Consider the following 15,331-nt stretch of genomic DNA (forward strand, 5'->3'; position numbering starts at 1 on the left):
GACAAAGGCTGAGGTTAGGCTTACCTGTTACACACAGGCTCTGTCACTGGATCCTTAACAGAGCCGGCCCTTCGGGAGTCAGTGAAAGTGTATTTCTTGGATCTAAAGAATCAAGGCTCTGCCAATTTCCACGGAGATTCAATCATGGTTGTTCAGACAGACGGACCAGAGTCTGCAGAAAAGTCGGGGCTCTCCGTAACAGATACCCACTCCTCTCGTTCACTTTTATTTATGCTTTCATGACTGCGTCACCTGGGGCAGGGGCAGGAACTCCAGCCAGGCCGTGCTCTGATGACCATTCTGAACTAGAAGTCGCATTTTGTTTGTTTAATTTGCTTTAAAGTAAGATGGGAATCGTTTGGACACTTCTCACCTTATTCCACTTTGACTTAAAGAAGAACTTAAACCTATTGGCAAGAAATAGTTCATTCTGCTTTCAACTTCATGTCAGAAGCAGTCAGTAGAATAGGGGTCAACATAAATAAAATACATATATACACAAATATATAATACTTGGGGATCAACATAATTTGGAGTCAACAAAATCAATATACAATATTTAATGGGGTCCGTGTAGATAAAATAAACAAATGAGCCCTCAAACCTCATTGCAGAGTGATGGAAGGCAGTAGAGCCAAGGACATCAAGGGGTGTCAAGATTTTAAGGGAACTCCTGCCAAGTGAGCGCGTGGTGTGTTTGCATCCTCCACTGGCAGATACAAGGCGATGGGTGTTGTCTCCAAGCTGACCTGAGGGTTCTGGAAGAAGCGTGCCTGGGAGGCATCCCACCCGGACCCTCCTTTTGTCAATGAGAAACCTGAAGTCTCCCTGGTGGCTGACCCGCGCCCCCAGGCCCCAGAGTCAGCGGGGCGTTTGTTCTCGTGACGGGTTCATGAGTTTGCACCATACAAACAAGTCAGAGAAGTTCGCTCACACGGCAGCCTGCCAGGGCTTCGTCTAAATTTCATATGTCTAAACTAGTATCCAGGCACAAAAGGGAATGCGTCTGTTGGTCTGATTATTCAGGTCACCCCTGCCAGGACTAGGCAAGGCGGCCACTTGGAAGAGGGCACTGAGGACACACCGCAAGGCCACTTCCCACCCTGCCAGGCGACAAAGCTCGCACCGGCCCCCAGGGTTCCAGGAGCCTCGGCCAGGGCTCCCAGGACGAGCTGTGAACTTTCAAAGCCGCAAGGGCAGTAAGGGAATGCCCAGGAAGCATCTGGTCAGCATTCACCCGTTCACTGCCCCCCGCCCCGGAATGTCACTGTCCCTGCAGCGTGGAGGGAGAGAGGGAAGCGAGGGGGGAGAGCGCTCACGGAGCAGAAGCTGCGTTTTATGTGCGGTTTCATTTCCCAGCGGAGGGGGACGTTGAACAGCTCTCACAGATGAGTAAACCTTTCCAAGATGTTGAAGAACTTTCTCCAAGTCCGAGGTTGGAAGGGGCAGAGCTGGGCTTAGGACACGGAACACTGGCTTCCTCGTGACTCTTTAATCCTCCGAAAGTTGAAAAGGGTGAACGTACAAAAGCCTGGAAATTTCCTCTGTCTCTTAGCAATTCTAGGCAATTTGTACAACTGCCCTTGAAAGGCGAGATGAGCAGCTAGAGCCATGGACGCCGTGGCAGGTCTGTCCCCAGCAACTCCCCGGCCCCTCCCTGCCCTGCCGTCTGATGAGCTGTCCAGAGGCCAGCGAGGCGCCGGTGCAGAAGCCTTTCTGGACCTCCCTCTCCACCTCTGCACGGCGCTGGTGACCACCCGCTTCCTTCTGGAAAGTCACATCCCTGGGGTAGATGACGTGTCCAGGTCTCCCCCGCCTGTGCCCCTCCCCCAGCGCTGTCCTCCCCTCCCTCCACCCCTTCCGGAACTCTCCTGGCCCCCTGGCTTCGGCCACCACTCTAACCCCCATCATCTTCCAGGGACCCCGACAGCTGGCACCACTCTCCACCCCACCCCCTTGCTGACCCCAGCTACCTCGCCAACCAGAATCGTCCGCCCCCCAGGACCTGCCTGACCTTCCGCTGCAGGCTGTGGTCACTGCGCCCCCTACTTGCATCCTTCTCAGACGCCCCCTTCCACCCTGCCCACTCTTCACCGGCCAGCCCAGACGCAGCCCCTCTCTCTGAAGTCCGGCCTGACTCACCCCCATGCACCCACGTCATCCCCCAAATGGGAAGTCCTTTCTTCCCTGAATCTCTGTCTCCCTCACGGATCTTAGCACGGATCTTTTCCTCCCCTTCTAGTTACTTCTCAAGTTTAGCTACCCCCGGCCATGAACTCTTTACAGCAAATCCTGGCTCTTCCGCATGAGCGGCCCCCAGCCGAGGCCACAGACTGAGCCCTCAGTTATCCAGGTGTTGAGCGGGAGACGGGAAGAATGGCATCTCTCTGCTGCCGTGGAAAATGAGGTCTGCTTCACCATAGCACATTGCCGTTTCCCACGCTAACCACAATGGAAGCGTGCCCGTTTAGCTTCATTTTAAAGAGAACTTGCTCCAAACTGCTTTCCAAGTTTTTGCAGAGTGTAGTAGGTGACTATAAAAATTTGTTTCTAATGATGAGATAAATTCCCTACGTCTTGTCAACCACACAAGAAAAATGAAAGCACAATAATAATTAGAATGTTGGTATGTTTACAGCTGATCCAGAAGAGCCCAGCGGCTGACCAAAAGCAAACCAGTGTGACAGCCGACGTTCCAGTCACAGCCTTCTACGGGATTTCATTCTGTTCACTCTCTAATTACTTAGCGCCGACATCTGCTCTGCTCGTGTTCAGGATGGTGGAAGAAATCAAGCCCGAGTTCCAATCTGGGCTCGAAGGAGGGCAGGGACCTCTGAGTGACCTAATAATTCACGTCCTTTATTATCAAGGGTCAGGTTGACTCTGCCCCTACCGACAGCCTAGAAACCAGGACAGACGAAACCAACAGGGACCTACTGCATAGCACAGGGAACTCTGCTCAATATTCTATAATAACGCATACGAGAAAAGAACTTGGAAAAGAATAGGTACTTGTATATGTGTAACTGAATCACTCTGTTGTATACCTGAAACCAACACAACATGGTTAATCAACTATACTCCAACATAAAATAAAAATGTTTTTTAAAAAGCCAGGCTACTGCTGCCTGGATCTTGTTTTTTCCCCCTTTTCCCCTGCATCTTCCTGTCCATCGCACATTCGTCTTCCTGAGCCTTCAAAGGCTGTAGTGCTGCTGAAAAGCAGAGAAACCCCCAGCCCCTTCCCCCCAAATGCCAGAGGTTAGCTACTTCAGGAATGTTCTCTAAAATTATGAGTGTGGGGGGAATGCTGGGGTGAGGGGTGAGAGAGAAGCAGTGTACTGAACACCCAAGGAGACCTGACAGCTCCACCTTGACATACAAATCAAAGGTGTCACGGAGCTGGCTGAGACAGGAGGCGTGCCCCTGGTGAGAAATGCCTTCCACGCATCCATCACTGTTGCCGAGACTGGTGTCACGCCATGGAGTCATGGCCTTGAGGAGTCCCCGTCTAAGAACCACTTATTTTCTTGGCGGGATCTTAGAGCCTCTGCCTCTGCATTTTTTAGGTTCTGAAGCAGTGCATGAGAAAGCTCCTTTGGTGAAATCCCTGCTCTTGGCTGGCCCATCTGGGGTGGGGAAGAAGTTGCTGGTCCATGCCATCTGTACCGAAACGGGAGCCAACCTCTTCGACTTGTCCGCAGCCAACATTGCCGGCAAATACCCGGGCAAAAGTGGCCTCCAGATGATGCTGCATATGGCCCTCAAGGTATTTATCACATTTCTTGACCTCCAGTTCTCCTCCTTCTTTCAAACTGCATTTTCAAATGCTGCCATTAATTTCCTTAAGCCAACTAGCACAGACCCTCACAGATCATTTCCTTAGGCAGACATGCACATCCCTCTTAAACTTCCCCATTGCGTCCTCCTGTAAATTACTTTATTATTGCATCTGGCTGAGCGTCCAACAACCAGACACATCTCCTTTCTTTGCGTAAACGCCCTCCTGTGCCATTCAGATCAGCCTCCTTCTGCCACAGGAATCCTTCCTGCAGTGCTCACAGGTCTCGTTAAAAATCAAATCCTTTTTCAGCCCACCTCCCTCCAATAATGGCATCAGATATTTGCATTTGGGGGTATTTTTTCCTCACGTGGCATAAACTGAGGTCAGCTTCTCACACAGGAAATAAAGGAGGAACCCACAGGAAGCTAAGCTGACCGCAGTAGTGTAGATATTCAGTTACATCCCAGTGCCAGAGGATGCCATGTCCTCGAAGGTGCATACACAACCCAGCACTGTGATCTTAGATAAGCTCTTCACCTCCCTGGGTCTCTGTTTTATCGTCACTGAAATGAAGGAGTCAAACCAAATGATACTGTCAGCCCTAGAAGCAATGATTCTCTGATATGGTTTAGATATGGATGATGATGGTGATGGACGATAGATAACAGATAGATGGATGGATGGATGGATGGATGGATGATAGATGACAGATAGATGGATGGATGGATGATAGATGGATGATAGATAACAGATAGATGGATGGATGGATAGAGACACAATATACATATGTACACTTGAGGATTACCAAGTTTTAGAGCATTCTGATACTCAATATTTATATTTGATATTAAAACTTCACAGGATTTCATTTTCATTTGTTTGAGTCCCTCAAGGTTGTCCTTAGGCTGTTCAGTTCATTTTCAGTTGCTAGCACGTCCGATAAGCCAGCTTTTACTATACCAAAATGTACACAGAGCAAGGACTGTCCGGTACTTGGGGCTAGATGTTAGCTCTGCATCTGCTTTCAGGGGAGATGGTTACACACGAGCAGCCGCTCATAGAAATGGTTCCTTTTCCATCTCCTCCTAACAGCCCCACGGAGGAAGTGATGGCAGCAGGGTTTCCTCTCCCAGCCACATGGACCCCACGCTGCGCAAGTTAGGACATCCCCCCCTACTTTCGTCCCTTGCTTGTCCTGAAGGAATCCATGGAGAGAGAAGTTTGGGGAGCTGGGAGGCGAGAAGGGGAAGAGGGTGGGGAATAAAGAGCGAGCATTAAGCTATTTAATAGAGCGCCTCATACACGCTAAATGCTCCATGTCTTGTGTCATTGGATTTTACCTTCACAGCGGCCCAGTGAAGAGTTCATTCTCATCCCCATTTTACAGATAAAGAAACTGGGGCTCTGAGAGGTTAAGTAACTTGCCCAAGGCCACCGAGATCAAGTGGCCGAGCAGGGTTCAAACCTAGACCCTTCTCTTCCTGACCCTCCTGCACTATTTTTATTAAGATAAAATTTATATACAGTGACATGCACAGATCTGAAATACGCATATTAAGTGTGAGCTTTGAAGAAATGGATACAAATGTGTCACCACCATTTTCATGTGCTTTTTGGTCCTTGTATAACTTCTTTTTTGAAATGTCTGTTCAAGTCATTTGCCTACTTTTCACTGGACTGCTGGTCTTGAGATTTGGAAGAGTTCTTTATATATTCTGGACCCAAGTTCTTTGTGGGACACACATATTGCAAATGTTTCCTCTCATTCGCTGACTTGCTTTTTTGTTTTCTAATTTTGTTGTTGTTTACTTGTCCTATCAATTACTGAGAGGGGGTATTAAAACCTCCAACTATGATTGTGGAATTCTTTATTTCTCCTTTTAGTTCTGTTGGGTTTTGCCTCACATATGCTGAAGCTCTGGTATGCATGAGATGTATCCACACTTAGGATGTTATGTCTTCCTGATGGGTTATTTTATCATTATGAAATGTCCCTTTTTGTCTCTAATAATACTCCTTATCCTGAAGTCTACCCAGTCTGATATTAATGGTGCCACACCAGCTTTCTTTATACTCTTTTATTTTCAATGTCTTTAGAGTTAAAATGCCTTTTTGTGGATAGCACATACTTGAGTCTTGCTTTCTTATCCAATCTGACAATATCTACCATTGAATTGGAGCGTTTGCTCCCTTTACAATTATTCACATGGTTGAGTTAGGTCTCCCGTTTTGCTGTGTGTTCTCCATTTGTCCCATTTCTTTTTTATTCTTCTGTTTCTCCTTCTTTGGGGTAAACTCAGTACTTTTTATTATTTTATTTGAATTCCTCAATTGTCTTTTTAGCAATGACTCTTATTTTTCAGTGACTGCTCTACAAATTACAATAGTCTTTTTTTTTTTTTTTTTTGTAGTACGCGGGCCTCTCACTGCTGTGGCCTCTTCCGTTGCGGAGCACAGGCTCCCAGACGCGCAGGCTCAACGGCCATGGCTCACGGGCCCAGCCGCTCCGCGGCATGTGGGATCTTCCCGGACCGGGGCACGAACCCGTATCCCCTGCATCGGCAGGCAGACTCTCAACCACTGCACCACCAGTGAAGCCCCAATAGTCATTTTTAACGTAACACAGCATTAATATTGTACTATTTTCCTTAAAATGTGAGAATCTTACAATACAATCCATTTATTATCCCTTGTCCTTTATGATTTTATCATACATTTTACATCTAGAAATGTTGTCAACAATACAATAGAGTGTTTTTTTTTGCATTGTATAGTCATTTGTCTTTTAAAGAAATTCAGCAGAAAAATTTATTTTATACTTACCCACACATTTACCATTTTCAGTGCTTTTCATTCCTTTCTGCCTATCCAGGTTTCCATTTGGTGTCATTTCCCTTTCAGCTGCAGGACTTCTTTCACATTTCTTTTAGTGCAGGTCTGCTGGCAACACATTTTCTCAGCTTTCATTTTATTTTTAAATGTTTTTACATTGCCTCCATTCTTGAAGGATATTTTTGATGGATATAGAATTCTGGGTTGACACATTTTTCTTTCAGCACTTTAAAAATGTTATTACATCGTCTCTGTAACTCCATTATTTCTGATGAAAAGTTGTCAAAAATTCCAATTATTGATCTCTTGTGTGTAATGTGTCAGTATTCTCTGAATGGTTATAAGATTTTATCTTTGTTTTCACTCATTTGGCTATAATGTGTCTAGATATTTTTGTTTGTTCTTTGTACTTTAACTACTTGTGGCTCACTGTGCACACTGAAACTGTAAATATATGTTTTAAGCCAAATTTGGGAAATTTGAGCCATTATTTCCTCAAATATTTTTTCTGCCCCACTTTCTCTCCTCTCCTTCTGAGATATATATATATATAGATAGATAGATAGATATATAGATATATAGACATTTGACTGCTTCATATTGTTCCACAAGTCACTGAGGTTCTGTCTCTCTAGTTTCCACATCGGATAATTTCTATTAATCTACATTCAAGTTTACCTACCCTTTCTTCTACTATCTCCAGTCTGCTATTAAACCTATCTTGTGGATTATTTTTTTGTGTTTCTGATATTTTGCTTTTCGGTTCTAGGATTTAAATTTGCTTGTTCTTATAGGTCTCTATTTCTCTGTTGTAATTCTCCATCTGTTCATTCAATGTAGCTATCTTTTCTTTTAAGTCCTTGAACTCAGTAGTTGCCTTATAGTCTTTATCTGCTAATTTCAATACTGTGTCATCTTGCGGTTTGTTCCTATTTGTTTTTTCTTGACTATGTGTCACATGTTTCTATTTCTTCATATGATTGATAATTTTTTATTGTACATTAGACATTGTGGATGATACATTGCTGACTCTGAAGCATGCTAGGCTTGGTTCTATCAGGCAGTTAAGTTGCTGGCTGATCAGCTTGAACTTGCAGAGGTTTTGTTTTCTATTTTGTTAGTGTGGGTGTATTTTGAGTTCGCCCTTAGTCCTGGAACCTTGTCTTTACTTTGAGGTCTAAAAGGACAGCTTGACGTGTTTACCAAGCTCTTTTAACTTGGCAGAAGCTAAGGTATGTGCTCAATTATTTTAGTTTTCCAGCTGTTGCTTTCCACTGAGCTTGTTGGAATCTTCCCCCATGCATGCACACTTGCAGGGTTACCCAAGAATTTGAAGATGAGCTGGAATTTGAAGCCCAGCAACCTGACTTGTGGCCTCTGTGTACTTAACCACCAAGCTCAAAGCACTAAGTTCTTCAGAGGTAAAGTAAGAGAAACCCATCCTCTTGCCCAAAAGAACACCTAAATGCACTCATTCTAAATGCTGAATTTTGTTGACATTGTCAGGTAACCAACAGAAGCACATGAGTATAAAAATATTGGCATTTCGTGAGCATCTATATATCACAGACCTTACACTTCTCTCTGTTTTAACTCATTCACTCCTCACAACAACCTTATGAGGTGGGCAATATTGTTATTCCCATTTTACTGATAAGAAAACTGAGGTGCAGAGCATTTACGTGATTTTCCTGGGTTGCAATGCCGTGATGTGAGCCTGGTCGGTCTAGATGCAGAGGCTCCAGGTCTAACAGCTGCACTATTCAGCCTCTGAATTAAGCTGCTCTTCTCCAGCCACCAAATGGCTCAATTGCTCAGACTCCAGGACAGAGCCAAGGCCATGATCACGATGTTCTCACTCTGAAGAAATTATTTGCTCCTGCCACTGAGAGGTTTGTCCTGATACCAGACGAGCTATCTTTGTATTAATTAGAATCACTGCAGACCGACATTATGTGGACCACAAAATGCTGGATGTCAGATTATCAAAATGTGGAACAGTACATGCATCCACCTAGGCCACTCCACGTCGGAGGGCCTGACACACACCTCATTAAGCTTCACCTTTACTGTGTATATAGCTGATTAATGAAAGACCAAGAGGTCTCTGGAGTGAAAGTCATTCAATTAAAGATCACGTACAGTGAGCCTCTGTGTCCTGGCAGGACTGACGGAGCAGCTATCTGCATTGCAAAGAGGTATTTGCCTTTAATTAACCAAAGGAAAGAGGGATTTTATGGCTGTGCTGGTGAATCAGTGGCAGGAAGCTCCAGCGCGGTCCTGTTACGTGGGCCGGGGCCGCAGCAGCTTGAAGGCAGCAAAATATGGATCTGAGGCGTTTGCTGGAGAAGGTGAAATAACAGAAGGGCCCGATTACTCATCACGTCTTCTTATAAAGAATTCCTCTGACTGAATTAATCTCGGCAGAGCAAAGAATGCAACGCTTAGGAAGCATCATAATTTCGCTCCTGGCTGGAGGCGTCTGCTTCGCCCACAACACCCTGTGCACGTGAAAACACGCTGGCGAAACGAGTTTCTGATCTGTTTCCCAAGCACAAGTTCAAATCTGTTTTGTTCTCATTATTTTGGGAGGGTTCCTTTACTTTACACACGATAACTCTAGTGCATTCCTTTAAGAAATGCCTTTACCGTACCAGTTAACAAATGTTATTTAAAATTCTCTCTTCCAGTAAAGCTATATGTGGAAAGGAATATACATCTATTTAGCTAGGAAATATTAGAAATACATCTAACAATTAAGAGACACGGGATAAATGATTAATATTTAATAGGTGTTTTACAGACTAAAGAAGTTATCAAGGCAGGGTGCCAGCCTCCTCAGGTGTCTGTGATGGTCAAGCAGGGGATGGAGAAGCAGGGAAGACTCGTTGTCTGGCCAGAAGTTTTATACACACTTTCCCTTTTAACTGCCCCAATCCCTGATAGGCAGGAATTCATGTCTCCATTTTACAGACCAGAAAACTGAGGCTCGGGGTGCTTAATTCAACCAAAAATACAAGAGAACTAAAGGGATGGCATCTGGATTTAAGCCTAGATCTGACTCCAAAGCCATCACCTGGCCCCCAGCCGGCCTCTGAGAGAGTGAAGGCTGTGTCGTGCCCGGCCCTGTGAAAGCTGTGCCCTCGTGGTGGCCCGAGCACAAGGCCATTCCTGGGCCAGAGTGTCAGCTTACCCTTTTCAGCGTGAGACATTTCAGCGTGAGAAGGTGAAGAAACTGGAGGCTGTAGCGTCCCGTTGGCAGCTCCCGCGGCACCCCACGCCCTCCTGATTTCCCCCTTCCCTGACCCTCCAGACGGCCCATGAGCAGGCGGAGGGGAGGCCAGCAGCACCGGAGAGCAGGACAGAGCAGAGCATCCTGATCCTGAGCTCTGGGTCCTGGGGGGACGGTCCCTCCCCCCCTGGGGTCCTGGCTTCCTCCCTTTCCTCCTTTGTCAGAGGTCTGGCCACCGAGGGCTGGACTCAGAGGGAGACCTAAGAGAGCAGGGCTAACGAGGCCGCCCAGCCGGTGTCTGGGCCACGTGGCCCGTAGTGGCCTGCGAATCCGGACAAAAGGGAGCTGAGATGCTGCTCGTGCCTCAGCACCACCCGCCAGGGCTCCGTGCTGGGCTCACAGCCAACGGCCTGTGGCAGCTGGCCAAGGGATTTTGCCCAGATGTGCTGGTGTAAACAGCTGGCCCAGGAATCAGCAGATGGGGAGCCCAGCCAATTACATCTCTGTAGCTCGTGGAGACTTATACTCCTGGTTAATAACCCAGACAAAGACATCGTGGCTATTCGTGGATGATCTTTAAAAAGAAACACACAGATGTACAATAAATGTAATAAATATGTTAGTCACCCTTTTCAAGGTGAAATTCAGTAAGGGTAAAGCAAAGACCTACACCTGGCCCCCCAAAACAGAGCTGCTCAAATGATAGAGGGGGTAAGAGAGGAGGGGGAGAGGAGAGGGAAACAGAGAAACAGAATTTAGCCACTTTCGTGCAGCATCAGGTGTGGCAATACAAGAACTGGGGGCTGCTGCCCATGAGCCCTCAGTGGGCTGCTATCAGAAAGTTGGGTCCCCTCCCGCTGGGTCGTGTAGACAGTTTCAGGTTGAAGAAGGGAACGCACGTAGGCAGCAAAACCTTTTTTGTTACTACAGACTTTCCATTTTACAGCGGTTTTAGGTTCACAGCAAAACTGAGCCGCAGTCAGAGCATCCACACGTCCCCACAGAGGATGGGCGGCTGGGTTGGGGGGAAGGGCGGGTCCCAACCCCGGATGATCCGGGCGCCATCTGCAGTGAGGTGTGTGGAAACGCGCTGTGGGCTGTAAGGCACGTAAGCGTGGCTGCATCTGCTCTTGTTCTGTGGTGGGTAATGGGAACGGGGTCAATGTCACAGGCATTAAAGAATTTTTAACCAGCTTGGAAACGCTTAGAGCGGGGAGTGCCCTAAATGTGGCTAAAAGGTGCATGGGGAAGGTGAGCATGGCCTTGCACCCAGGCGTTAACCCCTGTGCTTCCCAAAGTTGGCACAGAGTCAGGGCGGGTGGGCGTGAATCCATTAGTTCTAATGGATTAGCTGGGAGTCGGCTGGGAAGAGGGGGTCCCAGGGGAAAGTCTGGGTGATCTGTAAGCCTGACACCTGTCACCATCCAGGCACCATCCCCTCGAATTCCACCTGATAATCAGCAATGGTATCAGTGGCTTCCTGGCACCAGCGCTGACCTGGTTCCCCCATGTCACCTGTCCCAGTCCATCAGCTGTGCCTCCCTCCTGGTCCTCTCCTCTGCCTCAGTTTACCTTCCTTTCTATACAGGGTCATCCCAGCCGGGCTCCTGACTCTTTAATCCACCTCCGCTCTTCCTGTGATTGTCATTCGCGGTTTATCCCAGCTCACACCCAGCAAGGACTTGAAGTAACTCCTACAATCACATAAAAGATAATGCAAGGAAATAGAAAGTTTGAAAATATCATTTGTAAATAATGGAAATAGAGAACAAAATGTCTTCACATATTAAACAGAAACAGAATCCGAGTGACTATAGTTCAGAAAGCTAAGCGCCCCCCCCCCCCGCAATAACCTCCCCCGAGCTCCTTCCCAGCATGACAGCACCTCGCTGACGGCTGCCTGACTGCCCAGCAGCTCCCATTCAGACACAGGAGGCCACACACTCTGCAGGCCGGGACCATGTTTCCCAGACATCCCTGCCTGTCACCACAGATGCTCAGCAAAATCTGTGTGGGTTGGATGGATGGAAGGGCGGACGAACGGATGGATGGTCCTTTTCAGTTTGGTAAACTAAGACACAACCACTGAAAAACGGAGCTGGGTTTTCCTGGGGTTCTCTATGGCAAACAAAATAGGGTCCTTTCAGAAAGAACTCCTAAAGCTTCCAAGGGTCATTTGGGCAGATCTAATTAGTAATTCGAGCGTGCCAAACACAAACTGGTTTTCATTGTTGAGCCATTATATCCCAACCAAGAGAATCTAATTCCGATGGCGGATGCTTGACAGCATTTCTTTGGAGAACACAAAAGATCAAATCCATAAAACTCACATGGATGGAGAAGTAACTGTTTGCTAGACCTTCCCAGAACTTGAAAAAGCACGTTTTGGTTGAAACGCATCTTTATTCTGGAATTGATATTCAATAGGACTGCAGAGCCCTCTACTGGCGGCTGAAACAAACTATCCCCTGTAACTTCTGGAAAGTTCCATTACGAATTAATTACATTTAATTGCCCATGACCTCAAACTATCTGTGGGTAATTTAAATAAAGCCTTTTCGTTGCTAAGTGAAAATTAAAATAGCAAAGGCTACCATTTCTCATTAACAAATTGGCAAAGAGTTTTTTACGGTTAATACTTGTTGAGAAGAGAGTAGAAAAACAGATCCACTTATTTGTGGCTGGAGCAGTGTGAACAGAGGGCCTCCGGGAGGGCAGGCGGACCACACGGGTGAGGACGTGAAGAGCTGGCAGGCCCTCCGACCGACTAGCTTCATGGACCCAAAAGCGCCTGTCTGAGCGCTGTTTGCTTTAGCAAGAAGGCGGAAAGTCATCCAAATGTTGAAAAAACAGGGGTTAGATCGATAAATGATGAGACCCCTTGCTAAAATGATGTTGGAGAAATAAATTTTGTATGAAGTGAACAAGACTGTAAAGCAGTGTGTGAAGAACAGCCTCGTGCTTGCAAGTTTAGATACTGAGAAAGGTCTGTAGAGACAGGAGAGGTCTGATGAGCTGTCCTCGATGGAGGGGGCAGAGGGTGTTTATGCCTGTCTGAATATGTATTCCGAAATTTTTACTAACCAGCGCTGCTTGTGCATGACAGTAAGAAAGGGCTGAATTTCCGGGGCATGTGTTTTCAAAGCTCAGCCTTGCCTGCCTGATGCCTCCGTGGATGCGCCTTGACTCTCCAGCACCTGCCTGGCCCACAGGCATCCTTCCCCTCCCCGTGGCTGTGAAGCAGGGAAGGCGTCTCCCCTGCAGGTCACCCTCTCCCGCCTTACCTCCCTACCCAATGCCATCTCTAAACTCTGCCAATGTCTCCTGTCTCTGTCCCATGCACTCCTCCGCTCCCTGTCACCTGGCTTCTGTCCCCTCCACACCCTGCCAAGGCCACCAGTGACCTCCTGGTTGCCAGACCCTTGGGCCAGCACTGGCTGCCGTCGCCCACCCCTCACTGCCCTCCACCGTCCCTGGGCTGCAGGACGGCTCCCTCTTCTGGGCCCCTTTGTTCTCTCTGGGGCTTCTCTTCCTTCTCTCCTCCATCAACGTCTTCACCCTTGGTCCCCGCTTCGCAGCCCTGGTCTGGCTTCCTCCCCTCTCCCCCTTTCCTTGGGAATCCCCTCCATCCATTCCCATGGCTCTGCTGCCATCTTCAGAGCCCTTTCCAGCCCCCCACCTCCCTCCTGCCCCCCAGACCCATCAGTCCTCCCGCCTGGATGTCCAGCTGCCCTCGGGCTCCCCTGGCCAAACCTGACCTCATCCGTTCATCCCTCATCTAGTCCCCTGTTTGGATTCCTGGGCCATCGTCCTCCTATTCTCCAGGCCTCGCAGCGTTGGAGACCCCCTACTTCCTCATCCCTCCCCCAACCATCACCAGGTCTGGCGGATCCTAAATGCCCCTCCTGTCCGTTTCCTGCCCTCCCCGCCACTCCTCTGCTCCAGGTCTCACCTCCTCTTCCTCCAACAGCCTCCGAACCCTCTCCCTGCCTCCAGCCTCACCTCTCACCATGCCATCTGCACACACACACCCATCTCTTTCCCAGTCTCCGGGGAACAGTCATGCTTCACACCCCACCAGGGGGATTTTTCTCTAACACAACCAGCATCAAAGGTCACGATTCAAGACCCTTACAGATCTCCACAGCTTCCAGGGTAGAAGCAAACTCTGTAGCACGGCCAAGGCCTTTGTGACACCTTCCAGAATGACCCCGAGCAGCCCCATTCGGGCACACCTAGCCCTGCACCTGGGCTCCTGTCCTGAGCATGGCAGATGCATCCCCTTCTCCAGGCTCTGGGACCTTCTGGAAACCATTGGAAGGTCTGTCTCCTTTAACCCTCGTCTGCAGTCTCCATTTCTACTTACCCTCCTCATCTACTTCTCCCTCTTTCTGTCATCGGTGGTCCTTGCTGACAGCCCATTTTCCTTGTGCCCCCCTCCCAGCTACACATCTGCCCTCCCCTTCTGTCGGTGGGGACTCCTTGAAGTCAGGGACCCCAGCACCTACCCCAGTGCCCGGCACATCAAAGCCCCTCTATCAATGTTGTGAATGAAAAATGAGAGAATGGCTTTCATTCTACACGCTGGACCCAAAATAATAAAACCAGACTTTCTTCCGCCTGACAGCCTTTCAACTATTTGAAATCAGCTCACTTGCCCCCTTGAGTCTTCTTTTCCCCAAGGAAAAGAGCCTCGGCTCCTTCCATTCTTCCTGGTGGGAGAGGTGTTCGGCCTGGGAGGCCCAGCTTTCTGTACCCCTCTTCTCTGCCCAGAACTGACCGAGGTCACCAGAGGTCCCCTGACCAGGCACGCCACCGAGGAAGGTCAGGGAAATAGAGATTCATGCTCTGGAGGACAAGACAGTGATGGTCTTAGAGCCCTTCTTCCTGTTAGAGGGAAAGGTGATAGAGGAGGACACGGGCCAAGGGTAAGGAGATGCTTTGGAATAGGCATCTTCTCTCCATGGCAACGTGGGAGCCTGCTGCCTGGATGATAGTGCTGGCCTGGGGGTGTCGGGCCGACCCAGGGCTTACTCTGGGCTCCACGTTTCTCTGTGCCGGGGGAGGAGGGGATTTTACTGACTTCTTTCTCTGCCTCCGCACCTTATGTGTAAAGGGGAGTTGGGTGGGGCGCGCTTGCCTCCGCATGGGGTACATGGAAAGGGAGTAGCAGTGCTGTCCTAGATCTCAAGGCAATTTGCAAATGACCATTCTTTGTATTGTTAACATCAAAGAACTCGCTTGGGAAATGTTTTCTGCTCATTTGATAATGACTGAGCCCTTCCAAACCATGTGGCCACCCAGGCCCTCTGCACAGCCCTGAGAACCCCAGAGCAGGTGACCCTCCGAGGAGGGAATTCCTTCACAGGTGCATGTTAGAAACACAGGAAGTGCGGAATTCCCCCACCGCTCAGAGAGAGCGCTCAAGTTCAGGGAGCAATCCATAGCGTTCCCATTCAATGGAATGGTGCGGCCAGGTTTCA

At 48.3% G+C, this 15,331-nt stretch overlaps 1 protein-coding gene across 1 annotated transcript in view; it reads left to right on the forward strand.

Annotated features, from left to right (window-relative positions):
* The window catches only part of DRC11 (dynein regulatory complex subunit 11), a 169,403-nt gene that overhangs the window by 124,541 nt on the left and 29,531 nt on the right, over window positions 1–15,331 (forward strand). Inside the window, exon 15 of the mRNA XM_022568051.3 lies at window positions 3,570–3,769. Coding sequence (XP_022423759.1) covers window positions 3,570–3,769 — 200 coding nt within the window. The remainder of the gene's footprint in view (window positions 1–3,569; window positions 3,770–15,331) is intronic.

The sequence above is a fragment of the Delphinapterus leucas genome, chromosome 8 (genome assembly GCF_059928025.1).
Source record: "Delphinapterus leucas isolate spDelLeu-1000000601 "Yukka" chromosome 8, BTC_Dleu_Yukka2, whole genome shotgun sequence".
NCBI classification, from domain to species: Eukaryota; Metazoa; Chordata; class Mammalia; order Artiodactyla; family Monodontidae; genus Delphinapterus; species Delphinapterus leucas.